The 27,934-nt window shown below is 40.9% G+C and overlaps 1 protein-coding gene across 2 annotated transcripts in view; it reads left to right on the forward strand.

Moving 5' to 3' along the window:
• The window catches only part of celsr2 (cadherin, EGF LAG seven-pass G-type receptor 2), a 38,223-nt gene that overhangs the window by 5,041 nt on the left and 5,248 nt on the right, over positions 1 to 27,934 (forward strand). The window contains exons 2-30 of one of the 2 annotated variants that reach the window (XM_026247623.1): positions 8,351 to 9,040; positions 13,025 to 13,247; positions 14,662 to 14,777; positions 14,884 to 14,972; positions 17,434 to 17,591; positions 17,667 to 17,830; positions 17,909 to 18,034; positions 18,111 to 18,277; positions 19,052 to 19,225; positions 19,377 to 19,490; positions 19,593 to 19,767; positions 19,901 to 20,042; positions 20,147 to 20,267; positions 21,062 to 21,245; positions 21,335 to 21,531; positions 21,612 to 21,821; positions 22,863 to 23,046; positions 23,830 to 24,148; positions 24,254 to 24,421; positions 24,502 to 24,628; positions 24,972 to 25,172; positions 25,249 to 25,536; positions 25,609 to 25,676; positions 25,757 to 25,883; positions 25,975 to 26,085; positions 26,912 to 27,039; positions 27,356 to 27,432; positions 27,517 to 27,678; positions 27,747 to 27,896. In XM_026247623.1, the coding sequence (XP_026103408.1) occupies positions 8,351 to 9,040; positions 13,025 to 13,247; positions 14,662 to 14,777; positions 14,884 to 14,972; positions 17,434 to 17,591; positions 17,667 to 17,830; positions 17,909 to 18,034; positions 18,111 to 18,277; positions 19,052 to 19,225; positions 19,377 to 19,490; positions 19,593 to 19,767; positions 19,901 to 20,042; positions 20,147 to 20,267; positions 21,062 to 21,245; positions 21,335 to 21,531; positions 21,612 to 21,821; positions 22,863 to 23,046; positions 23,830 to 24,148; positions 24,254 to 24,421; positions 24,502 to 24,628; positions 24,972 to 25,172; positions 25,249 to 25,536; positions 25,609 to 25,676; positions 25,757 to 25,883; positions 25,975 to 26,085; positions 26,912 to 27,039; positions 27,356 to 27,432; positions 27,517 to 27,678; positions 27,747 to 27,896 (5,160 nt within the window). Of the gene's footprint in view, positions 1 to 8,350; positions 9,041 to 13,024; positions 13,248 to 14,661; positions 14,778 to 14,883; positions 14,973 to 17,433; positions 17,592 to 17,666; positions 17,831 to 17,908; positions 18,035 to 18,110; positions 18,278 to 19,051; positions 19,226 to 19,376; positions 19,491 to 19,592; positions 19,768 to 19,900; positions 20,043 to 20,146; positions 20,268 to 21,061; positions 21,246 to 21,334; positions 21,532 to 21,611; positions 21,822 to 22,862; positions 23,047 to 23,829; positions 24,149 to 24,253; positions 24,422 to 24,501; positions 24,629 to 24,971; positions 25,173 to 25,248; positions 25,537 to 25,608; positions 25,677 to 25,756; positions 25,884 to 25,974; positions 26,086 to 26,911; positions 27,040 to 27,355; positions 27,433 to 27,516; positions 27,679 to 27,746; positions 27,897 to 27,934 lie in introns of those variants that run through there. The other variant, XM_026247624.1, reaches the window with a different exon arrangement.

Here is a 27,934-nt window from a genome sequence, read left to right on the forward strand (position 1 = left end):
TCTTCTGTTGATGGGAAGGTTTGGATTGTTCTGATTAGTGCACTTAGGTCTTTTATTAAGAGATGCGCTACTTTGCAATTATTATAATAGGGTCTAGTAAGATAACTAGCTGATTGATACACATTTTAAATGTTTTTTTTGGTAAATAAAATAACATCCATGTTAATTTAACTTTATTGTTATAATATAATGTACATATAATACATATAAATTCATTATTAATTTCTGATGTATCTGTGGTCAGTTTTGAGTTTCAGTTTTGAGTAGATGGATGTTTTATAAGTAATTCACTCAGTAAATAAACAGAAACTTTTTATAAAAAATTTAAATGCAATGTAAAACTACAGTAAACAAATGCATAAATTAATTATTGTTTTTAATCATTTACAGCACCTTGTTTTTGTAAAAAAAAAAATTGATAAACATGATGTAAATCTAAAAGATGTTTAAATGTGTGCAAATTAGAGACACAAAAGTTTCTCAGGGCAAGTGTTGTTTTTATACTGTTCTAGTGTACAAAGTATATTTAGGTTTTTGTCACTTTACGTTTTGTGCATTTATAACTATTTAAAGTAATTTTTTTTGTTTGTGCATCTGTTGGACTGGTGTGCAGTGTTTCAGGCAGCGGTTGTTCAGACGTATATTGTGTAGATCAGTGTTTGTGGTTCAGATGAACATGTTTCCAGCATCTGTTTGACAGATTATGAGATGCTGATGTGTCTTTTCCCTGCTGCTGTAAATCCTCAGGGTAAATAACAGTAAAGCCTTCGCTGATCAAACGCTGGGACTGGATTTGTGCTCATGAGCGTTACACTGATCTCACCAGCTCACAAATACAGATGATTTTAGATATTCAGTGTTGATTTTATCCTCTGGTCTCTCAGTTTAATGTTCAGATTCACCATGAGATCAGTCAGCTTCCCCAAACTTTCCTATTAGTATTCAAAGTGACAGAGTATCATGCGAGGTGAACACTGCGTCACCGTTCTGTGTTTCTGTTGAAGTAAACACTAGAAAGAGTAGATCATAGATCAGCTGTCAGTTCCCTGAAGATCTGTGAAGGCTGTGGGTTCCTAGAATAGCGTGGATTTCGCTATTCTCTTAGAGCGATTATTAGAACTGAATGGTTAAATATCGTTATAGTTATCGGTATAGTTTACGTTATAGTTGTGTGGATTTTGATTTTCTCATAGAGCGATTATTATAACTGTATGGTTAAATATCGTTATAGTTATCAGTATAGTTTACGTTATAGTTGTTGTGTGGATTTCGATTTTCTCATAGAGCGATTATTATAACTGTATGGTTAAATATCGTTATAGTTATCGGTATAGTTTACGTTATAGTTGTGTGGATTTCGATTTTCTCATAGAGCGATTATTATAACTGTATGGTTAAATATCGTTATAGTTATCGGTATAGTTTACGCTATATTTGTGGTGTGGTTTTTTAATATTCTCATAGAGCGATTATTATAACTGTGTGGTTATATATGGTTATAGTTATCGGTATAGTTTACGTTATAGTTGTTGTGTGGATTTCGATTTTCTCATAGAGCGATTATTATAACTATGGTTAAATATCGTTATAGTTATCGGTATAGTTTACGCTATATTTGTGGTGTGTTTTTTTTATATTCTCATAGAGCGATTATTATAACTGTGTGGTTATATATGGTTATAGTTATCAGTATAGTTTACGTTATAGTTGTTGTGTGGATTTCGATTTTCTCATAGAGCGATTATTATAACTGTATGGTTAAATATCGTTATAGTTATCGGTATAGTTTACGCTATATTTGTGGTGTGGTTTTTTATATTCTCATAGAGCGATTATTAGAACTGTATGGTTAAATATCGTTATAGTTATCGGTATAGTTTACGCTATAGTTGTGGTGTGGATTTCCCTGTTCTCTTAGAGCGATTATTAGGACTTCATCATGAAAGTATTCGCTTAGTGTTCAAGTGATTATTAAAACTGTTATGGTTATTAGTTATCTTCACTGTAGTTGTTATAGTTATCTATTTATTTTAGTTATCATTATTGTAAGTTATCATTATCATTATAGTTGTTTTAATTATCATTGTTATTGTTATAGTTATTCTTATAGTTATTTTAATTATCATTGTAGTTATTGTTAGTTATCATCATGATTATAATTATTTTAGTTATAGTTGTTATTGTTCTGGTTATTGTTAAAGTTAGTTATTTTAGTTGTCAGTATTATATTGTTACTATTATAATTATTTTGTTTATCATTACATCATTATAGTTATCATTACAGTTATCGTTATTGTAATAGTTATTTTACTTGTTGTAGTGATCACTATAGTTATGATTATAGTTAATGTTTGTTTTTATAGTTGTCGTTCCTGGTGTAAAAGTAACTTTAGTCGAAGGAATGGCCTTGTTTGGCTGTTAATTGAACGCTGTAGTGTTTTATCGTATCGCTGTTGCGTGGTTTTATTGTCCAGCGTGTTATAGTGTGTTTTCTGTTGGTCAGGCTGGCTTGAGTCTCTGGTCTGTGTGCTGAGTGTGTTTCTGAGGTCATCAGTCAGAACTTCACCTCCCCGTGTTCACCTTCACTCTCTCTCTCTCTCTCTCTCTCTCTCTGCTGTTGTGTGTGTGTCTCTCGCCCCTCCTCCATGTCTTTCAGTGTCTTTTCTCTTGCTTGTGAATAATGCCACTGAGAAATGCTTTTGTTAAGCGCTGAGTCGCCATGACGACCTCAACAGAGCCTGAGAAATGCCTGCTGGGTGGGGCGGGTCACAGCGCCAGTGTGTGTGGGTGTGTGTGTGTGTGTGACGACCCGCGGGCCTTTTAACATGCTAATGCATTGAGACTCTCAGGCCTCCTGGATGGCCTCTATAATGAAGAGTAATGTGAAGAATGTGTGTGTGTGTGTGTGTGTGTGTGTGTGAGGCCACAAATAAATACAAATGACCCAGGAAACGTCCTTTGAGTGTGCGAGAGAGTGTGTGTGAGTTTGAGTTAGTGTGTGTGTGTCGTCGTCTTGTTTCCTGTTTAAACAGACAGTCAGACTGCAGTTCTCTGGTCAGCTCTGCAAACACACACATGACACTGGATCTTGATCGTCAGACTCATGCTGGATCTGTGCTGCTTCGGGCCGTGTGTAACAGCAGGGAAATGTGTTGCGTGGGAGGTGCGAGTGTGTGTGTGTGTGCTTTGCGTCTCTTGATGGCTGTGAGTGGCTCTGAGCTCTTGATTTGCTGAAGGTGTTTGTGAGCAGACTCAGGCTGTCCTGATACTGATTGATTCAGTCCTGATGAACACATCTGTCCTGCTGCTGCAGCTGTGAGGAGAATGGATTTGTGCCGTGTGATTGGCTGATGAGGGAGGAGTAGCCCCGCCCCCCTGCTGAGTGCACTTTCTTCCACGCTGAGCTCAGGTTGAGGAAATGCTCCTTTAGTTCCCATGACAACACAAACTCACACAAACTTACTATTACATGTGCACGCACACACACACACACACACACACACAAACACACACAGACACAAATTCACTATTAAACACACATACACACACACACTCACTATTAAGCGCGCGTGCGCACACACACACACACACACACACACAGAGACAAACTCACTATTGAACACACACACACACAAACTCACCATTGCGCACACACAGACACAAACTCACTATTACGCACACACACACACACACACACTAACTCACTATTATGCACACACACAAACTTACTACTACACACACAAACACACTATTTTACGCACAGACACACACACACACACTAACTCACTATTATGCGCGCACACACACAGAGACAAACTCACTATTACACACACACACACTCACTATTACGCGCACACACACAAACTCACTATTATGCAGACACACAAACTTCTACACAAACACACTCTACATTACGCACAGACACACACACACACTAACTCACTGTTATGCACGCGAACACACACACACACAGACACAAACTCACTATTACACACACACACACTAACTCACTATTATGCACGCGCACACACACACACATACACAGACACAAACTCACTATTACACACACACTAACTCATTATTATGCGTACACACACACACACACAGAGACAAACTCACTATTACGCACACACACACACACTAACTCACTATTATGCGCACACACACACACACACAAACTCATTATTACGCACACACTCTATATTACGAACTCACACACACACACACACTCTCACACAAACTCACTATCGCTCACACACACACAGACACAAGCACTTATGAATATTCAGGTGATTTAATGGAAGTGGGCGTGTCTGAGAGCCTCTGATTGGTCTGTGGGAACTAGAGAGCTGTAATATAGTTACCATAGCAACAGGATGAGTGTGATTAGTGCAAGTTTATTACAGATGCTGACACAGTGAAAATGAGTCTGATAACACCAGTAACATCATATCTATCTCTCTATCTATCTCTCTATCTATCTATTGTTTTTTCCTTCTATCTGTCATCTGCAACACTCTAGCAACCATTTTGAACACCCTAGTAACTGCATGGCAACCATCTAGAACACCTTAGCCACCTGTCTGTTGTGTATGTTATTGATATTGTAAATGTTGTCTGTTCATATTGTCACACATGTTCAAGGAAGACATTGCAAACAGAAAACCGTGTGCGACAGAAGAGCAGCAGACTCGTCTCTGAACCTGCGGCTCCAGGGGCATTCTGGGAGTTTTACATGAGGCTGATGATGAGATGATGATGGGGAATATATCTGACACACACACACACACACACACACACGCTGGCTGGGATTGGCCTCTTGACGGCTTGATTACAGTGTTCAGCTGCTGCAGTGCATTGTGGGAGCCTCCAGCGCTGGTTTCTCCTCAGGTTTCAGCCGCTCGGGGAGATTGTGCTTCTCACGTCTCTATTGAGTTTGAAAGAGTGTGAGAGTGAAACACAGACGGGTTCAGACTGATGTCATGATGTTCACGTCTGAGCTGTGATTGGCTGAGGGAAGTGGCGTCATGTTTGTATGAGGATCCATCCACATGAACTGATTTAAGCGAACCATGTCCAAATGATTCATCAAATCATGCAAATGAATGATTCGTTTGGTATATCATTCCAGTGAATCAATTAATTTACGTGAACTGTCCATATTAGCTGATTAATTCAAATGAATAATACAAACAAACCCATTCACTTAAGTGAACCAGCCAAATGAACTGATTCATTATAAGTGAACAGTCCAAAACAACAGATACATTTAAGTGAACAGTCCAAAACAACAGATTCATTTAAGTGAACAGTCCAAAACAACAGATTCATTATAAGTGAACAGTCCAACCAGGGTTGCTTTTCCCCATAAGTTTCATTAGCTAATAATTAGCAAGTTCAGTTGAACTCTATTGATAACGAGATGACAGAACTTGCGACCAGTTACTTTTTGGAAACAAACTCCTAATTCGTTTAAGTGAACTGTACAAATTAACCGATTTATTTAAGTGAACCATGCAGATGAACCAATTCACTTAAATGAACCATCACAATGAACTAATTCATTATAAGTGAACACTCCAAGGGAAAGGATTCATTTAAGTGAAATGTCTAAATGATCAGCGCTGCATTTCCCCAAAACATCCTAAATCAGATTGGAGACCCACTGCCACCAAACTTAGCTTACGATGACTTTGGAAAACACAGCCCAGATTTGTTTAAGTGAATCATTCAAACTAACAGAATCATTTAAGTGAACAGTCCAAATGAACAGATTCATTTAAATAAACTGCAAGAATTAATAAAAAATTCATGTGAGTGAACCAAGATTAAATTAACCAGTTTATTTAAGTGAACCATCTTTATGAACAGAATCTTCTAAGTGAACCATCAAAATGAACGAATCAGTTTCAGTGAACTGACAAAGTAAATGAGTTTATTGAGGTGAAACGTCTGAATGAACAGATTCATTTAAGGGAAAAGCCCACAGTGAAGAGTCTGTGTGATCATGAAGATTGTAGTGTGCGTGTGTGTGTGTGTGTGTGTGTGTGCGTGTGTGTGTGTGTGTGTGTGTGCGTGTCTGTGTGTGTGTCTGTGTGCGTGTGTATATGTGTGTGTGCGTGTGTGTGTGTGCGTGTATGTGTGTGTGTGTGCGTGTATGTGTGTGTGCGTGTGTGCGTGTATGTGTGTGTGCGTGTGTGCGTGTCTGTGTTCGTGTGTTCATGTGTCTTGCGTGTTTGTATGTAGGTTAATGTTGTAAACTCAGGTTGGCCTCATTCCTCAGTCTTTTTGTGTTTGTGTCTCCATCATCACGCACTTCTTCTCTTCATCTGTTGGTTTGAGCTCAGTCTTTTCAGAAAGAGTCGATCATTCAGTGCTGATGTGATTCTTGCTCCTGACAGGCTCTTATTAGCGTGACAAACATGACAAGAGGCTGGCGTTTGAGCTTGTTTTATTAAAACCTATCAATAAACCGCTTCAAAAATCTCCAGATTGATGATGAGATGCAGTTTACGGCTTGTTTCTGAACTGCTGAACCATACACAATATCTACAGGAACCTCTGATCAGGAGAAAGTATGCTGAATAATAATTACAATACACAGTTTCATATGTTTTTATTTATTTATAATGCATCCTAAATAGTAAACATATTTAAATATACTAATTTAAATTATTTGTATTATATATATATTGGTATATTGGTTAACTAAAACGAATACCAATAATTTTTATTAACTGAAAGTTGAAATAAATAACAATATTAGATAAAACCTTAATAACTTAGCTGCAAATTAATTATACGTTAATTCTGCCTTGGCAATTAACTAGAATTAAATATTACTGAAACTAAAACTGGCCAAAAAAATAATTTAAAGCTAAATAGAAAAATTAAAATAAACAACAAATTTTATGAATCAACAAATTGTTTTATAATGTTATAAAACAAACTGTCTAAAGCTAAAATTCAAATGAGAATTGAAGCGAATTCAAAATAATAATAATTGGTATAATAATATAATAATACTGATTGTTGTTGAGTTAAGAAGTCTCAAATATATCAGCTGTAGAAGATAAACTGAAATCTTGTCATATTTTTATGTGTATAATGATTATTAAATGTAATGAGCTGCACTAGTTAACGAGGGTGTGTTCAGTGAGGACTAGTTCTTGTTATGAGAGATGGTCAGGTTTCAATATTAGCGTGTTTGTTTGTGTTGCTGTTTCTGTGTGTGTGTGGGGTGTGTGTGTGTGTGTGTTTGAGTGTATTGTGTGGTGTTTGTGCTCGCGCTGCACGGTTCCCAGCATCCCTTTCTCTGTGTTTGGACCCTCATCACATGTTTATTGGCAGGCGGCTCGGTTTATTTGCATCCGGGTGGATTGGAGGAGTATTCAGTCAATTAGCGATCACTGTTAGATTGTGCTGAAGGAGACACTGCTCGTTAGAGCCAAAACTGTGCTGGGAAGTTACTGTCAAACTACAAGATGTTCAGCATTTACTTTAGTCAAACTAAACCTGAACTACTAACAACACTGAAGAACAACCACCGAATCAGTGAATCATTTATGAACCAATTCATTTTGACCTAATGAATGGATCCATTTAAGTGAACCACCTAATTTAACCAATTTGTCAGTGAACTATTTAAAGAAACAGATTAATTTTAGTAAATAAACCAAATTAATGGATTTTTGTGGATGGTTCACTTGAATGAATTTGTTAATTTAGCTCTGTTCACTTAAATTAACCAGTTCATTTAAAAAAGGTTCACTTTAATGATTCCTTTCATTTGGATGGTTCCCTCAAATAAATGTGTTCATTTGGATGATTCACATAAATCATGGTTTTGATCGTTCACTTAAATGATTGTTCACCTAAATGGATGATTCACTCTTTAAATGAATCTGTTCATTTGGACGGTTCACTTAACAGAATCGTTCATTTGGACAATTCGCTTAAATTAATTTGTTCATGTGGACCATTTACCTAAATGAATTAATTCCTGTAGATGGTTTGTTTTAAATGAATTCATACATTGGGACAGTTCCCTTTAAATAAATTAGTTTATTTGGAAAGTTCACTTAAAAGAGCACATTCATTAAACTTATTTAAGTGAATGATACAATTAAACAATTCATTTTGATAAACCATCCAAATGAGCCAATTCTTTTAAGTGAATCATTCAAATGAATGAAATTAAGTGAATTATTTTAAGTGAATCATCGAGTGGAACCGATTCATTTAAGTGAACCAAATATTAAAACAAAGTTATTGTTGCTGAATTAAGCTTACTGTATTACTCTGCTAAAGATATGCTGCATGATTTGGTGATTCCTCTGTGTTCCTGTAGATGGCGTTCACTCGGTGTGGGCTCAGTGTCTGCTGCAGGTCACCATCATCACTGACGAGATGCTCTCCAACAGCATCACGCTGCGATTGGCCGACACGTCGCAGGAGCGCTTCCTCTCGCTCCTATTGGCTCAGTTCCTGGAGGGCGTGGCCAGCGTTCTCTCGGCGTCACGTGAGGACGTGGTGGTCTTCAACATCCAGGACGACACGGACGTCAGCGCAGGCATCCTGAACGTCAGTCTGTCGGTGGCGGTTCCGAGCGAGGGGTCGCGGGGTCACGGGGTCACCCCGGCGCGGCTGGGTCGCAGCAGCGGAGGCGAGGTGGAGTTCTTGGGCTCGGAGGAGCTGCAGGAGCGGCTGTATCTGAACCGTAGTCTGCTGGCACAGATCTCCTCGCAGGAGGTGCTCCCCTTCGACGACAACATCTGCCTGCGCGAGCCGTGCGAGAACTACATGAAGTGTGTGTCCGTGCTGAAGTTCGACAGCCTGGCTCCGTTCGTGGCGTCCGACACCATCCTGTTCCGGCCGATCCACCCGATCGCAGGCCTGCGCTGCCGCTGTCCGCTCGGCTTCACCGGAGACTACTGCGAGACGGAGGTCGATCTGTGCTACTCCAGACCCTGCGGCGCTCACGGCGTCTGCCACAGCCACGAGGGAGGCTTCACCTGCCACTGTCTGCACGACTACACAGGTGAGGGGGCGGAGCCTGGCACAGACACGCCCACATCCCATCACACACGCCCATGAAATATTCATGTTATTCTCAATGAAAGGGGGTCATAACCTCCTGCAGGTGTGTTTGGATTGCTTTATATTCCAGTCACATATTCCTCAGAAGTGACGACCGAGCCGTTTGAAGGTTTGTGTCTGTCGAAACGCTCGGTAATCACAGAGAATAATAGATGATAAGAGATAACATGACGCTGAGATCATCAGAGACGAGGTGAGAGGTCAGATCAACAGAAATGAGATGAGATGTGATAATCAGAAATACAGTGTGATTATCTGAGATGAGATGTGATAATTAATTGTAATCGAGATCAGAGATGACGTGATAATCAGATGAGATGTTATGATCAGGGATGTGAACCTCTCTCCGGTCAGAGGTCAGAGGTCAGAGGTGGTTCTGAGAGTTTAATCTTCTCTGATCTGAACACGTTCGTCTTATGAAGTCACCAGCTCCTGTGATTCGCTCTGAATCTAATATAACAGATGAAGTGTGTTCTACAGCTCTTTTAACACGGTGTGTGTCACAGCCCACATGTTATTATTACATAAGATCTGCACTCTGTGTGTGTGTGTGTGTGTGTGTGTGTGTGTGTGTGTGTGTGTGTGTGTGTGGTGCTTCACGCACAAGTGTTGTGTAGGTGTGCAGGTGTGTGGGAGCTTCAGTGTGTGTGTGTGTGTGTGTGTGTGTGCAGGTGTGTGGGAGCTTCAGTGTGTGTGTGTAGAGGACTGGAGTGTATTAAAAGCACTGAGCTGTCTCTCTCTCTCTCTCTCTCTCTCTCTGGTTCTGTCTGTGTTCCTGACTCCTGCTGTCCTGCCAGCTGCTCCTCCTCTGAGTGTGTGTGTGTGTGTGTGTGCTGAACACGAGTGTTATTTAACATGTTTGTGAGCAGCATGTTGGACTCATCTCATCTCTCATGAGATCTGTTCATTTTGAGAAGATGAATCATTCACACTGCTACTAAAGAGAGAGAGAGAGAGACAGAGAGAGAGAGGTGGGGTAAGATCCATGTTAATAATTGATGTGATCTGATGTGATGATGAACTTCAGGAGATGTTCGCTCAGGTCATGGTCAGCACTGAGAAGGTGTTTTATTCTTTAAGTAGTGCTGGATTATTACAACAATGAGTGAGTGAGATAATATTCACACATCTCAATCCAGAGAATCCATTGTAACGAATCACTTGAATGAACAGTTCAAAATGATTCATTTGAATCATCGCTCAACAGTGAACACAGCTGGTCTTGTGCAGCATTGTATCTTTTTACAATGAACATTTATTCAACATGAAATCAGTATTGACTAACTGACTAATAACACAATCTCTTAATGTGAATGATTTGTTAGAGTCATATCATGCCATTCATGTTCAGATATGTTCAGGTCAGGTAGATCAGCTAATCATTTTGTCTGTTAAAATGATTCATTTGAATCATTGTTCAACTATGAACCCATCTAACAAGATGAGTCAAAATGTGTTTATAATGTCTTATAAAAACATATATGTTCAAGTTACACCTTGAATAATAAGTTAATTAAAAGAGCTGATAATTAGATACTGCCACTTTAAATCGCTGGCTAAATGTTCTCAGTAGTTTGTAATGTAGTAAACCAGAGATGTACTGTTGTTTGACAGGCGCTGGTTTCTCATCACTGAGCCGTGAGCGTGGGGTCATTAGTCTGTTGATAAAGGCTGTAAACGAGGGTGTAACGAGGCTGACCCTGCTGTTGGCTGAGGATCGCGAGGTTCACGCTGAACTTCTCATGGATCGTGTCGAGTGTGTGTATGAATATGGATGAGCTCTTTGATGTGGAGCCCGTATTTAAAGCTCTGACCTCGTTTCCCATCAAAGACCTTCTGAGAGGATCCAACACACACCGCATCAATATTTCATCACGCGCCGAACCGTGTGTGTGTGTGTGTGTGTGTGTGAACAGGAAGATGGAGCGACTGGCACGCACACAAATGTTTCCGTTATGATGAGCGTGACGAATCGACTTCTGTGTGTCGAACAGTGATGCCTTTGTCTTCACAACAACACACACACACCAACACCAACACACACACACACACACACACCAACACACATGCACACACACACACACACACGCACACACACACACCAACACACATGCACACACACACACACACGCACACACACACACCAACACACACAGTCTTCCTCACGTTCATCTTCCTCTGTCTTCACTATGTCTGTATTTTTACCTTCATCCATGAGAAAGAAAAATCACAAGTGAAATCTCTTAAATAACTCTTTAAAGGCTGAGGAAACATCTACTTGAGAAATTTGCTGAAGCATCTTGATCAGTGAAAAAATCAGTGAGAATGAGATCTCTTGTTTCTCATCGAGAGAAATGAGATGAAATGGAGATCAAACTGAGAATTGTTTCTGCTGAGAAAAGGTTAAACTCGTAGAATCGTAGCACACTGATATTGATCCCCACAGGAAAGCAACATCTCAAACCAGATCTCATCAATGTCTCGATTGTTTCTCCAGGAGATGACGATATTTGATATTTGTAAAGTCTGAGAGAAAGAGCTCATCAACACGTGTCTCCTCTCCAGATTCAGAAGAGATCTCCGCTATATCTCAAACCTTTCTCACCATATGATCACTATACTGTATAGTAATGATCTCTTTAATGTCTCGATTGTTTCTCTGGGAGAAAAAAAAAAACAATTTTCGTAAAGACTTTAGTTTCTCTTGAGAAAAAAGATGAGTCTCCCCTAGAGTTCTAGAAGAAATCTCAACAATGTCTCAAACTGTGCTCAGGTTTGCTCCCAAAGTCTCGATCTCAGTCCGAGCTCAGACATTTCTCACCAAATGATCTCTAAGCTCTTGCTGGATGATGACTAGTGACGCATCTGGGTCTGTTTTAGTAGAAACATCTGAGACAAAGCTGAGACTTCTCTGAAGTGAGCTGTGAAAGAGCAGGAATTGAGCAATAAAATGTGTTTGCGTTTTAAACTAGACTAGACTAAACTATTTCTCTCTGTCAGGCAGGTGAGTGATGTGAACGTCTTAAAAGAGATCTCTTTAATGTCTCGATTGTTTCTCCTGATGAAAACGATATTCGGAAAGTCTCTGGCGTCTCATATGTTTCTCTCGAGAATAAGCCCATTCGTCTCAAACATGCCTCCTCTCGAATTTCAGAAGAGATCTCAGCTATGTCTCACACTGTGCTCAGATGTGCTCCCAACATCTCGATCACAAGTCTGAGAAATCAACATTTGTAATTAGAGGATGACCAGGAGAAGCATCTGAGAGAACGTTGAGACTTCAGTGAGACGTAAACGAGATTTGAAAGAGCAACATGAGCAATGAAATATGTGTGTGTGTGTGTTTAAACTAGACTAATAAACTATTTGTGTCTGTTCGTCATGTGAACACTCAGATCTCGTCTCGCTCCGGACACTGTGCTAGAATCTCAAACCAGATCTCATTAATGTCTCGATTGTTTCTCCAGGAGATGAGATCGTTATTCATAGTCTCTGGCGTCTCATATGTTCATTAATCTCACACGTGTCTCCTCTAGAGTTTCAGAAGAGATCTCAGCTATGTCTCAATCTGTGCTCACGATCCCAAACTCCGAGATCTCAAACATTTCTCACCAAATCCTCTCACTGGGTGATGACTAGGGATTCAGCTGGGCCTGTTTTAGGAGAAACATCTGAGACAATGGGATGTGAGATCTCAGCTATGTCTCAAACTGTGCTCAGATGTGCTCAAGATCCCAGAGTCTCGATCTCAAACACTTTTTACCGGACGATGACTAGTGCCTCATTTGGGCCTGATTTAACAAATAAAAACATCTGAGACAGAGTTGATACTTCAGTGAAGCGTAGAGGAGCTATCTCTGAGCTGTGAGCTGTGAAAATGCACCATTTGAGCAGTGACATGTGTTTGAACTCTTTTCTCCTCCAGGTGAGCGATGCGAGGTGTCGTCGCGCTCGGGCCGCTGTGTCCAGGGCGTGTGTAAGAACGGTGGGACGTGTCTCAATCTTCTGGTGGGGGGCTTCAGGTGCGAGTGTCCCCCCGGAGGCTTCGAGAAACCCTTCTGCCACATGAGCTCCAGGAACTTCCCTCCGCAGACCTTCATCACCTTCAAGGGTCTCCGGCAGCGCTTCCACTTCACGCTCTCGCTGTCGTGAGTATCTGTCTCCAGATGAAGCCGTCAGCCGTGTTTGTTCGTTAGTCAGAGAGTCAATATCGCTTAATGAAGCTCCTTCTTCGGGATGTTTGCTCAGTGTCTCCGAAGCTTTATCCGCTCGTCTCCAAGCGTTATTTAACATTATCCAAAGCTAATATTTTTATTCCCAAACGTCAGTGTTGATCTGTCCGTGTCGAATGGGAAAACAGATGCTCTGTCCGGATGCTCTTTTCTTTCTCTCTTTCTCTCACGCTGGTTTGCTGATGAATGCTCTGTCACTGATCTGTTTAGCGTGTGTATAGACTGTGTGTTCAGGACGGATGAGAGCTGTTTTGCGCGGGTTGCTCGGCGCTGATTCTTGTGTTTCCAGGGATGTTTTCCGAAGGTTTAAAGGGTCATACTGTGAGTTTCCAGGACTTTAAACTCTCCGAAAACCTCCAAAAAGGACTTGGTGTCCATTGAAACATTAACACCTAATCATACACATCTTCACCGAGCTTGAGTAGGAAGAAGAACTAAAAAACTCGAATATGATTTACATGTAGATGTCTCAAAAACAGAACGTCTTTTATTGCACAGATCAGAAGAAGGGTATAAAGTGATCATGAGAGACTCCATTATGGCTGTTTTTGGTGCGTGAAACCTTCAGGAACGTGATGAGAGGAGCTCGGGGAAGATATGAAATGTATGAAACGACCCCATTAACTGTGCCAGAGATAAAGAGGATGTTGGGGTGATGCTGAAGGAGAAACCAAGGGTGTGTGTGTGTGTGTGTGTGTCTCGGGAGATGTGATTATTCTCCTCAGTAACCAGGTCAACAGCACTAAACCCCACGGCAAAACCACAGGAACATCCACGAACACACCAGCACATCACACACACGCGCTGCTTTTAACATTTCACCCATTTTCTGTGTCATGCATTATATTGCATTATTTAAAAAATACTGACAGTAATTAATAATAATGTTTAGAAATATATAGAAAAACCTGAATTGAATTTACAACCCACAGAACATTAATAAGCATTAAAAACCGCTGTTTCTCCAGCTTTCATCTAGATGCTTTCTTCCAGACGGGGAGCAGAGTTTCAGGTTCGACTGCAGTGTAATAATAACAGCGAGGTGTCTGCGAGCGTTAGTTTGATGGGGTCTGTCGTGTCTCTCCCGCTGCTGCTCGCTGACCTACTTTAACTTTATAAAGATGAGACGGATACCTGTGAAGATCTGCTGCACACAGATGCGCAGTTTAATCTACTGATGTTTCCACAGCAGAAACACTGAGTTTAATCCACACACACACGATTGGACTGCTGATGTGAACGATGGACTTAAAGATATTCACACACACACACACACACACACTCGCTCCTGGTCTGGTAATCCTCTGTAAACATGGCTTTTCTCCGGCAGGTTTGCGACTCGAGAGCCTGACGGTCTGCTGCTGTATAACGGACGCTTCAATCAGAAACACGACTTCATCGCTCTGGAGATCGTTAATGAACAGATCCAGCTCACGTTCTCCGCAGGTAAACGCGTGTCAATTATCATAACAAACATGCCTTCATTGACCCTGACGTCACATGACCCAGAAGAATGTGTGGATAATTCACTGATGTGAACTTTGACCTGCAGGAGAGACGCAGACGACGGTGTCGCCCTTCCTCGCGGGCGGAGTGAGTGACGGGAGATGGCACACCGCACACGTGCACTACTACAACAAGGTGAGTCATGTGACCACAGGATGTGACATCACCGCCACACAGGAAGTGTCCTTCACGGGTCTCATGTCTGATGAGAAGGGTTACCTGAGGGAAATGTAGGACAGATTTGTGTGTGTGTGTGTGTGTGACCTCTGAAGGTCAGAGGTCAGCAGAGGTTTCACTTTCACTTGTAAATGCTTGCTCATGATGTAAGCAAATGTGATTCATCACGATTGAATTTATCTTTCCAGCACTTTTCATTTAGCTTTTAAATAATTTAGTGCTTCTGCTTCATTTGTTTTTAATTCTAGTTTAAGTTTCTGAAAGTGTAAGATTTTTTTCTAATAACTATCTATCGTTCTATATATATATATATATATATATATATATATATATATATATAATATAATATATATAATATATATATATAGATAGATATATAGATATATATATATATATATATATAGATAGATATATAGATAGATAGATAGTTAGTTTTAGGTAGTTAACAATAGACATTCAACATCAGGTCAGATCTCATCTGTGTGTGTGTGTGTGTGTGTGTGTGTGTGTGTGTGTGTGTGTGTGTGTGTGTGTGTCTGTGTGTGTATTTTTTTGTGTGTGGGGGGTGGGAGTGGGTGTGGCTTATTACTTTATGACCAAGAATTTGTGACTCTCAGGCCCGCCCCTGTGCTGCTCTGATTGGCTCGTTCAAACTCACAGCTTTGAGCTCCCACATGAGTGACCTGCAGCGGCCGGGTCAGCCTGAGAGGGGTCGTGACCTCTGTGTGATGAGATCATTCATTAAGCCAGGCTCGTTGTGTTTGTTGGTGTTCGTTCGAGTGGAATCAGACGAACAGATAGAAATACACCATATAAAAAGATGAAGCTCTTCACACATCTGTCTGTCTTTTCCTTGATATTTTTTGTAAAAATTATTAAGTTGGCTTTAAAAAGCCAATTTGAAAAAGCCCACTTACTGAAATCCTATTTAAACTACTACTTCTTCTTCTTCTTCTTCTGATACTAAATTTTAAAATGTATATCCTCCTAGAGCTTTCAAGCTAGAACCACCAAACTTGGGTCAGACCTTCAGACTGGTCTGACTCAAGTTGCTATAGCTTTTCTAATTTTCTATAATGCCATAGACTTTCATTGAGGGGGTGGAAATTTTAGACAATAAGACTTATAATGTATTTTAGTATTCTGACATAGCAAAGCTTAAAATTCCCTACTGAAAATACAGCTAAAACCAGCCTAAGCTGATCGGTTGCTTTGGCTGGTCTCCCAAGCTGGTGGTTTTAAAGTGGTTTTGGCTACTGTCACGCTGGTCTTAGCTGGTTTTAGTGGGTGTTTTTTACTGAATCAACTGGTTTTAGCTGGTTTTAGACTACCATCACACTTGTTAATCATGCTAGCAACATGCAGTTCACTTGCTAGTCATGCTAGCAACATGCTACAGACATGCTAGTCACTTGCTAATCGTGCTTACAAAATGCTAGTGACATGCTACTCTCTCGTTAACCATGCTTGCAACTTTGCTAATCATGCGTACAACATGCTAGTCATTTGATAGTCATGATAACAACATGCTACAGACATGCTATTCATGCTAGCAACATGCTAGTCACTTGCTAGTCATGCTAGCAACATGCTAATCACTTGCTAATCATGCTTACAACATGCTAGGAAAATGCTAGTCACAGCATGTTAATAACTTTGCTAATCATGTTTGCAACTTTGCTAATCATGCTAGTCATTTGCTAGTCATGCTAGCAACATTCTACAGACATGCTAGTCATGATAGCAAACATGCTAGTCACTTGTTAATTATGTTAACAACATGCTAGTAACTTTGCTAATCATGCTAGCAAAATGCTAGCCACTTGCTAGTCATGTTAACAACATGCTAGAGACATGCTAGTCATACTAGCAACATACTAGTCACTTACTAATCATGTTAGCAACATGTTAGTCAATTGCTAGTAATGCTAACAACATGCTACAGACTCGCTAGTCATGCTAACAACATGCTACTCACTTGCTAGTCATGCTAAAAACATGCTAGTCACTTGCTAATCATGCTAACAACATGCTAGAGACATGCTAGTAACTTGCTAATGACCTGCTAGTCACATGCTAGCTTCAATCTTTCTGGCTAGGCTTTTCCAAACCAACTTAAAGTTTGACCACAAACTTTACTATCTAGTTTATTTTAATATCTATACATTATAATTAATCTTTTATCAAATATTTGACCTATACAAATATTATATAACACAATACAATATATTATTACCTAAAATACTATATATATTAACTGTAAGACACCAGACAGATAAAAATACTCCACAGATGAAGATGCAGCTTGTCATTGTCCATCTGTGTTGTATTTTTATGGTTGTGTTTGATGCAGCTGTTCTCTGATTCTCCTCTCTGATCTCTCACTCTGTCTCTGTCTCTCTCTCTCTCTCTCTCTCAGCCCGTCCTGAACCGTGCAGGTCTTCCTCAGGGCCCGTCCGATCAGAAGGTTGTGGTGGTGACGCTGGATGATTGCGATAGTTCGATGGCGCTGCGCTTCGGTCACGTGATTGGAAACTATTCATGCTCCGCCCAGGGCAGCCAATCAGGATCCAAGAAGTAAGAGTGCGAGTCCGATAAGCGCTAATCACTGGTAATAGCGTGACTGTGTAATGTTACATTGTTTTGTGGCAGGTCTCTGGATCTGACGGGGCCGCTGCTGCTGGGCGGTGTTCCCAAACTTCCCGAGGAGTTTCCCGTCCGGAACCGGCAGTTCATCGGCTGCATGAAGGACCTGCGCATCGACCAGCAGCTCATCGACATGGCCGGATTCATCGCTAACAACGGAACGCTAGCCGGTGAGGAGCTATCAGTGATTTATTGCGCTTCCTGCAACATTGTTTTCCCTTCATTAATGCATTACGTTTTTTTCCCAGGATGCTCGGCGAAGCGTCATTTCTGCAGCACTAACCCGTGTCTGAACGGCGGCAGCTGCGTGAATCTGTGGGGTTCATTCCGATGTGACTGTGCGCTGGGATTCGGAGGACGGAACTGTGAGAAAGGTGAGCGAGCGTCACGTGAGCGTCTGTTAGCGGCGGATTGGTCAGTAACAACACCTGTCTGTTCGTCTGTCTGCAGTGATGCCCAACCCGCTGCGTTTCCATGGTAACGGGCTGTTGTCGTGGCGGGATCTGGCTGTCATAGTAACGGTTCCGTGGCACCTGGAGTTCATGTTCCGCACGCGGCAGCCGACAGCGACACTGATACACATCAGTTCAGCACAACAACACAACCTCACCATACAGGTGCCATTAAACACATACTTCAGATTCATACTGTTTTACAAATGAGGGCGTTGTTAAACAGAGGTTTCACCAGCTTGAGCTCTCACACAGATATAAAACACACACGGCTGAGCAGTTTCAGCAGCAGGTGCACAGATGTGTCTACAGTGCCTCCTGCTGGCTGTGTGTGATACGACACCTTACACACACTAAACTGCAGCTTTTGTTGTTATTATATTAAAAGAAAAAACTAAATGTGTGGAGTTTTTTTTCTATGTATTTATATTTCCTGTTGAAAGTTTGGAGTGGGATATTGATAAAATAATTTATACTTCATTCAATATTTTATATGAATACACTGTAATCTTACATATTATAATATATATGAATGCTTCTAGAGCACATTTGATTGGACAGATGTTTGTGTAGTGCTGTAATCAATTCCAATTCCAGTTTATATTTAGAACACTTTTCATGATACAAAATGTTTCAAAGCAGCTGTACAACATATGTTTCTACAATATATTTAATAGTAGCTTATCAGAGGTGATGGTAGTTACCAAGGGGCAACAGGTATATAAAAAATAGCAGAGGACCTAGGACAGATCCTTGTGGCACTCCATATTCTACTGGTGATAATAAAGATGACTGCCTGTTTAAATAAACATAGTTGTAGAGATTGGACAGATAGGATCTAAACCATCTTAGAGCCTGCTCTTGAATACGTGTTTTGTAATCGATCTATGAGTATTTCATGATCTATGGTGTGTGTGTGTGTGCGTGTGTGTGTGTCAGCTGAGAGAGGGTTACATGTTGACATCGGTTCAGCGCGGCGAGGACTCCACCGTGTCTCGTGTTGATGATGTCACAGTGAGCGACGGCCAATGGCATCATGTGTTGCTGGAGCTGCGAGGCCCCGGGACAGGTGTCATAACGGCAACGCTGAGCCTCGACCACGGCCTGTACACGGTCAGACACCATACGCTTGACCTCGCCTTTAAATATTCAAATCTATAGTACATTATAGCCTAATACAATTAAAATGTTTTATAAACACTTTTCTAATTTAAATGTATTAATGAATATAATATAAACATAATGGGTATGTGTGTGTGTGTAGTCGTCTATGGATCTGGACTCTAAGCTGAAGGGTGTTAAACTGAAGACTGTGAGTGTCGGCGGAAACACAGACAGCAGGAATAAAGTCATCAGTGGATTCAGAGGATGTGTTCAGGTGATCACCACACACACACACAAACAATCACTCACACACACACACTCACACACTCTAACACACACACACAGATATAGAATCATCACATGTGGTTGTCTGCAGGGTTTTCGTCTGGGTGACTCCGCCTCGGCTCCCGTGTTTCCCAGCATGCACCAGGCTGATGTGGTGAACGTGGAGTCGGGTTGCAGCCTGCCGAACCCCTGCGGATCGAACCCGTGTCCGGCTCACAGCGACTGTAGCGACGACTGGGACACACATTCCTGCAGATGCCACAGCGGTCCGTCTCATTATAGTGATCCACATCTGTGATCAGTTTCTGTTTTGTATGATCCGTTTTGATGCAAATTTTGGTTAGTTGTATTATTTACTTGATTGAATTGAGTTTTTGTATTGTTTACACATGATAACAGGTTACTACGGCAACAACTGCAGTGATGCCTGCTCTCTGAATCCCTGCGAGCACCAATCAGCATGCAGCAGGAAGTCAAGCTCCGCCCACGGATACACGTGTAACTGTCCCAGCAGCTACTTCGGCCAATACTGCGAGAAGAAGTACGAGTGTTTCCTGACTCATTCACTGCGCTGTGATGACGTGTGTGTTAACATGAGTGTGTGTGTGTGTGTGTGTGTGTGTGTGTGTGCGTGTGCGTGCTCAGGACGGATCTGCCATGTCCCCGCGGATGGTGGGGTGATAAGTCATGTGGTCCGTGTAACTGTGACACAGCTAAAGGATTCGACGCTGACTGTAACAAGACGAGCGGCGCGTGTCGCTGCAAGGTACGATCAGACTCCATTACCGTGTCTATAGCTACTGCTTTTAGTTTGAAAATATTTATCAAGTCAGTATTTAATCATTTATATTTATATGTTTTTATTAAATTGTATCTTTTTTTATTATTTCGATTTTATATTATGTAATAAAATATTATTTATTTAGAATTTGTTGTTTAATAAATATTATATTATACAGTGTATCAAACAATATAAAAGTAAATAATTTAACAAAAATACAATATACAATTTATTAAACAATATAAAATTTTAATAATGTATTGTTGTTTAATAAATTGTAACATTTGTATTATATTCTTATTTTAACATTTATTTTTTATCATATTTTAATTTTATATTCTTTAATAAACTTTAGTTTTATTATTTTAATCTTGTAATATTAATATTGTTTTTTAAATTGTTAAACAAAAATTTAATTATACATTATATAATTAATTATCTTTTATATTTAGTACATTTTTAACTCCACTAAACTGTAATGACATTTTTTTAGTAAATATAATTTATATTATTCTATTAGTTTTTTTATGTGGTTTAAGTTGTAAAAAAATTATTGTTTAAAATTGTAATGTTGTTTAATGAATTTATTTTTTTACTTTATTTTAATATTGTATTATCAAATGTATTTTATTTTAATATTGTTTACAATATTTTAGAATTGATAATTTGTATTATATTATTTTATTTGAATACTTGACTGCTAGAGTGTTAGTGGTGTTCCTAGAGTGCAGTTGAATGTGTCTGGGCATCTGTTGTAATGCGTGTGATTCTGTGGTCAGGACAATCACTTCCGTCCTCCCTCGAGCGCGGTTTGTCTGCTGTGTGACTGCTACGCCGTGGGCTCGTTCTCGCGAGCGTGTGACCAGGACAGCGGTCAGTGTCCGTGTAAACCGGGTGTCATCGGGCGACAGTGTGACCGCTGTGATAACCCCTTCGCTGAGGTCTCGTCCAGCGGCTGTGAAGGTCAGACTCTCAAACACACGCTCTCTTAAGACTGTCATACGTGTCCCACAATCCCTAAGTAATGTGTGTGTGTGTGTGTGTGTGTTCAGTCATCTACAACAGCTGTCCGCAGGCCATCGAAGCAGGAATCTGGTGGCCGAGGACCAAGTTCGGTCTCCCAGCGGCCGTCTCGTGTCCGAAAGGATCCACCGGGACTGCGATCCGCCACTGTGACGAACACAAGGGCTGGCTGTCACCGAACCTCTTCAACTGTTCGTCTGTGAGCTTCAGTAATCTCAAGACACTGGTGAGAATCTCCCGCCTCACACACACTTAGAGCGATACAGCATGATCCGCGCGTCCTCACCTGTGTCTTCATGCCTGCAGTCGGAGCGTTTGGCTCGTAACGCGTCTCTGATGGACTCCAGTAACGTCCAGCAGTCGGCTGCACTGCTCTGTAACGCTACGAAGAGCGTGAGTCAGTTCTACGGCAGCGATGTGAAGATGGCGTATCACCTGATGCGTGCCATACTGCAGCACGAGAGCCGCCAGCAGGGCTTCAACCTCAGCGCCACGCAGGACGTCCTGTTCAACGAGGTACGTGCGCGCAGCTGCAGCGCTAACATGCCACAATTTAAAAATGTTGCGCAGTTTGTTTTTGAGCAAAGAAACCATGCATATTTCAGTTAGCTTGCCATTTAAATAATGCATAAACAACACAGAGTTTTTTTAAATTAAGAAAACTAATTTGCATTTTAAAAGTAACTAAAACTAAACTAAAAGTAGCGACTAACTACATTTTTATCATTGCAAACAATATTTCCTAAATGTAACATTATGAATTCCTATTTAACAAAGCATGTATGCACAGTTTTAACACTAACGTGCTACAATCACTGCATGTTGCGCAATTTTTCTTGAGTAAGGAAACCATGCATACTTCAGTTATCTCATTATTTAGCACAGAATAATGTGTAACTAGTTATTTTTATTAAGAATACTAGCATTCTAAAAGTAATGTTTCTTAAGTATTTGCGAACTAAAATTAGTGATGCAACCAACTACATTTTTAGCTTCGCAAACAATTTTCTCTCAGATGTAGCATTAGGAAGTCCTGTGTAATAAAGTATGCATGTAGAGTTTTAGCGCACAATTAACGCATGTTGCGCAATTTTTTCAATATTATTAAATGCATTATTAAAATGTGTTATGTATACATTTGTATACTTCAGCACAAACCCAATAATTTTTATTAGGAATACTAATCTGAATTAAAAAAAATAGCGATTTTTAAGTTAGTTATGAACTTACATTTTTAGCAATGTAAACAATTTTCTCTTTAAGACATCTGACTAATGTGACTGTTTCACTGAGTGAAAAATATAATTAATAATTATAACATCTTATTGTGATTTAAATTATAAATTTAACCTTTTTATTATAATTTTCTATCATTAGTTAAATAAATCCACTTAAAAAACAAGAGAAATGGGAATATTTGAGGATTTTATTTGAACCTTTTCACCAGATTTACAGGAAACAATTATTCATTATTTTTATTAGGAATACTAGATGCATTTTTAAAAGTAACTGAAACAAGTTACGATATTCTGACTTTGTGATTGGTCGTTGTGGCAGCACCTGATGCACGTGGGCAGCACTATATTGTCGGCGGACACACGTGGACACTGGGAGCTAATCCAGCAGACGGAGGGCGGCTCGGCAACACTGCTGCGACAGTTTGAGGAGTATACGAACACGCTCGCGCAAAACATGAGGAAGACCTACCTGAGCCCCTTCACCATCGTCACGCCCAACATCGGTCTGTTTCATTCCTTCACTGATTTACATACACACACCCTCCATCCAAAGCCCCGCCCTCGTACAAAATGATTGATGTGCCAAGAGTGTTTCTGATTGGCTAAAGATTTGCAGGCCACACCACTCCCTCTTTTAGTCAATAATATTCATTTATGATTTATCATATTACACATTCACTGATATCTGTCAAAGGTAGTAGTGACATTTTATTTGTGATATTTCAAAAAAGTAATATGCACTACTACTTTGACATTTCAATTTATTTTTTATTCCTGTTATTCCATAAATAAATTATATATACATATGTGTGTAGTCATATATAATTTAATTATATATTTTTACAATTTATTTAATGATTTAGAGAAGTAAATCCAGCAGGATCTTTGAGTTTCAGATTTGCTGAAATCTGTCAAATCGGCTGAAGAAATAAATTATAAAATATTTTTGTTTAAATTATTATTGGTATATGAATTATTATGTAATTTTTTTATATATTTAATATTATTTAGTTAATTAAGTCTAGCGAGACCTTTGATTTTCAGACTGGCAAAATGTACTGTAACAGTTTTATAGCTTAAAAATCAAGGTAAATAAGAGAAATATTTGTCGATTTTATTTGGACTTTCTACATTAACATCTTTTTGTTAATCTAAAAACTACTGTTTCTGTAAGTTAGCTAAAGTAGTGTTATTTGGTATGTTTTTTGTCATTTATTTTGTGTTGAATGTTATTTTAGTTTGCAACCCTGTTTTGAATCAGTAGTTTTCGTGCCGTCTCATTCCAGTCATCTCCATCGATCGTTTGGAGAAGATGAATTTCGCCGGAGCTAAACTGCCGCGCTATGAGTCTCTGCGAGGGCCACGCCCACTCGACCTGGAGACGGCCGTCACTCTTCCCGACTCGGTTTTCATCCCCGCCCCTGAGGGCAAAGGTCAGCGATACAACAGCGAGTCAATCGCAGAGTCCGGCAGAAACCACACCTCCAACCGGAAGAGGCGGCATCCGGACGAGCGCGAGCAGGACGCCGTCGCCAGCGTCATCATCTTCCACAGCCTAGCGGCGCTGCTACCTGAGCGATACGACACCGACAAGAGGAGCCTCAGGTGAGACTAGACTACACCAGACTAGACTAGACTGAGCTAGACCAGACCAGACCAGACATTCACAGACTCACTAATTGATCTAACATTATGTGTGTGTGTGTCCAGGGTTCCCAAGCGTCCGGTCATCAACACTCCTGTGGTCAGTATAACGGTTCATGATAACGAGGAGCTGCTGCAGCACACGCTGGATAAACCAATCACGGTGCAGTTCCGTCTGGTGACCACTGAGGAGCGCTCTAAACCCATCTGTGTGTTCTGGAACCACTCCATAGTGTGAGTACACACTCGTACGTGTGTGTAGCGTGTTTATATGAGGAGGTGTTTGTGAGTGAGCTTGTGTTGTGTGTGTGCAGTGCTGGCGGTCCGGGCGGCTGGTCTTCTAAGGGCTGTGAGGTGGTCTTCAGGAACAGCACACACATCAGCTGTCAGTGTTACCACATGACCAGCTTCGCTGTCCTCATGGACATCTCCCGCCGAGAGGTGACACAACTCAACCTAAACCAACACTAACCTGATCAGAATTACATTAGTTACAAAGGGTTGGTCTATATATGTATACTGTATATACACACACACACACACACACACACACACACCAGGTACTTCCTGTTCACGTTCTAAGTACTTCCTGGCCTGGACTTGATGTATCCTTTGAATCAGATTGATGTTCTTAGTTTCTCAACAGATAGGTGTAAACGTTCCCTGTGTCATTCAATCAGATCATTTTTGGGGGTTGATATGCAGCAATCTGAGGCTGAACGGATCTTGTTCCTGATTTGGAGCGAGGCTGGCCGAGTTTGGATAAATGAGTGTTGTCTTTCAGAACGGAGAGATCCTGCCGGTGAAGCTGATCACGTGGAGTTCGGTGGGTGTGACGCTGGGCTTCCTCTTCCTCACCATCGTCTTCCTCACCTGCCTCCGGGCCGCTAGCAGCAACAAGACTAGCATCATCAACAATGGCGCGGCCGCACTCTTCATCGCACACCTCGTCTTCATCCTGGGCATCAATCAGGCCGATAACCCGGTAACACTCACTTCCTGTCTGTCCGTGTGACGTGAGCATGTGGAATGGTGCGTGACACCCATCTGTCTCCCTGCAGTTCCTGTGTACGGTGATGGCCATCCTGCTGCACTTCCTGTGGCTCTGTGTCTTCTCCTGGCTCTTCCTGGAGGGGCTGCACGTCTACCGCATGCTGAGCGAGCTGCGCGACATCAACTACGGCCCCATGCGCTTCTACTACCTGATTGGCTGGGGCGTGCCGGCCTTCATCACGGGTCTGGCAGTGGGACTGGACCCCGAGGGCTACGGGAACCCAGACTTCTGCTGGCTCTCGCTCTACGACACCCTCATCTGGAGTTTTGCGGGTCCCGTCGCGTTCGTTGTGTCGGTGAGTGTTTACGTCCGTTTGCATACTCCTCGTAGGATTTGCAGATTTTGAACGTTTGTGTTTCTCTCTCAGATGAGTGTGTTCCTGTACATCATGGCATCGAGAGCGTCGTGTTCACTTGAGAAGAGAGATGTGCCGGGGTGAGTCTCGTTCACACTGAATCTTGAAGTGTGTGTGTGTTTGTTTGTTAAAGTGTGTGTGTGTGTGTGTGTGTGTGCAGGGCGGGTCTGCGGTCAGCGTGTGCCGTGCTGCTGCTGGTGACGGTGACGTGTCTGCTGGCGCTGCTGTCGGTCAACAGCGACATGATTCTCTTCCACTATCTGTTCGCCGGATTCTGCTGCATTCAGGTACCAGTGATGTCATCAGGCGTGAAGCTGCATGGCAACCGCTTAGCAACGCCCTTGGGTTCCAGTGTGATTGCGTGTGTTTGTGTTTCAGGGGCCGTTTCTGTTCTTCTGCCGCGTGGTGTTTAATAAAGAAGCGAGAGACGCCATGCGCTACTGCTGCAGCAAGAAACGCCCTGATCACATGATCAAGTCCAAACCATCCGTGAGTCTGAGAACAACACTGTTATAAACACCATCAGACTCAAAACAACAAATCACCATTAGTTTAGTTTGAGCTATAAATTGTAAACACTATTCAAAAATACAAAACTATACAAAGCGATGGAAAAATTAGGAGACCATATGTACATTTACATTCTGTAAAGGTCTGATAACATTCCCTTAATTAGAGCTTTTTTTGTAGTTTGTTTTTTTACTGCAGAAAATAACAATTGGTCAAAATAACAAATGTTTTCATTTCACCAAACACTCTTCTGAAGTTAAAGAATTGGTAATGTGTGGTGTAAAAGTGAATATAAACAAGTCTGAAAACATCACATCACAACCAATTATTATTTTTTGACCAATAGTCAAAAAATGCTCTAAATTAGACTTTTTTTTTTAAAACAGCAGTTTACAGAAAAAAAATTAAGCTTTACTCAAACACATAACTATAGATTTTTTCAAGAATCTTCAAGTTATCTCTTAATTTTTTTCCAGAGCTATATATATTTGCATTTAGATTTCATATATATTCATATTTAGATTTATTAATTTTATAGATTCATATTATTGCACACTATTTGTGCATTTTTTAAATTATTTTTCAAATCATTTTTTATTTTACTTACAAATGACAAAATAATATAAAATTACCATTTTAACATTTTATTTGTCAAATGCACAATGCAGCATTACTGTAAAAAATAAAAATAAAAATTTAGATATATTTTTATCATTTTTATTCATATTTTGCCATTATCATTAGTATTATATTACATATTATTTTATCTATACATATATGCATGATCTCTTCATCTGTCCGTCAGGCGTTTATCTGTAACAGTAATCTGGTGGACGGACGTCTGTATCATCTGCCGTTCGCTGAGTCCAGTGTGTCTCTGAACGGAACCCAGAGCAGCAAAACCCATCAGAACTACATGCCCTTCAGCCTCCGGTGCACACACACACACACACACACACACACAAACACACACACACCAACTTACTCACTCACTCAAACACAAACACACACACACACATACACACAGACTCACACACACACATATACCTACACCAACTTATTCACTCACTCACTCAAACACACACACAATGCACACACACACAGACTCACACACACACACACACACTCATACACTTTCAGTCTCACATTCAAGTACACACATATTGACAGATAATATTATCTATATTTTAAGAGAACAATGAGGTTCAAACAAGTAATCAAGCACTCATTAATTATTGTTATGTTTTAGAGAAGACGATCTGAACAGCAGTCACCTGAGTCTGAGTGAACACAACACACTGTTCAAAGACAAAGAGCAGATGGATGGTAAACACACACACACACACACACACACACACACACACACGTGTATGTCTCACAGTGAGCTCACTGTAACCTCCATGTGTGTAGATCAGGACTCAGACTCTGACAGCGATCTCTCGGAGCTGGAGGACGATCAGAGCGGCTCGTATGCATCCACACACTCGTCCGACAGTGAGGAAGATGAGGGAGAGTTCCCGCAGGAGGAATGCTGGGAGAATCTGGCCACCAGCGGCCCAATCAAACCTCCCGGTAAGACCTCAGACGGTTCACTGACTCTGTGCTTCTGTTAGCGTGTCTGACGTCTGTGTGTTCATCAGATGTGTGGGACAGTGAGACCGCAGCAGCAGACGAGCGTCCGAAGGTGCAGACACTGTCCAAACCAGAGCTCAGAGCAGAGGATCATGGGACAGAAAACCTCCTGCTGCTGCTGCCCAGTTTACCGAACTCTACCGCGCAGCTGCACAAAGGTCAGAACTATACTACTATTAACTATAATTATAACTAC

The sequence above is a fragment of the Carassius auratus genome, unplaced genomic scaffold, assembly GCF_003368295.1.
Source record: "Carassius auratus strain Wakin unplaced genomic scaffold, ASM336829v1 scaf_tig00015623, whole genome shotgun sequence".
Classification (NCBI taxonomy): domain Eukaryota; kingdom Metazoa; phylum Chordata; class Actinopteri; order Cypriniformes; family Cyprinidae; genus Carassius; species Carassius auratus.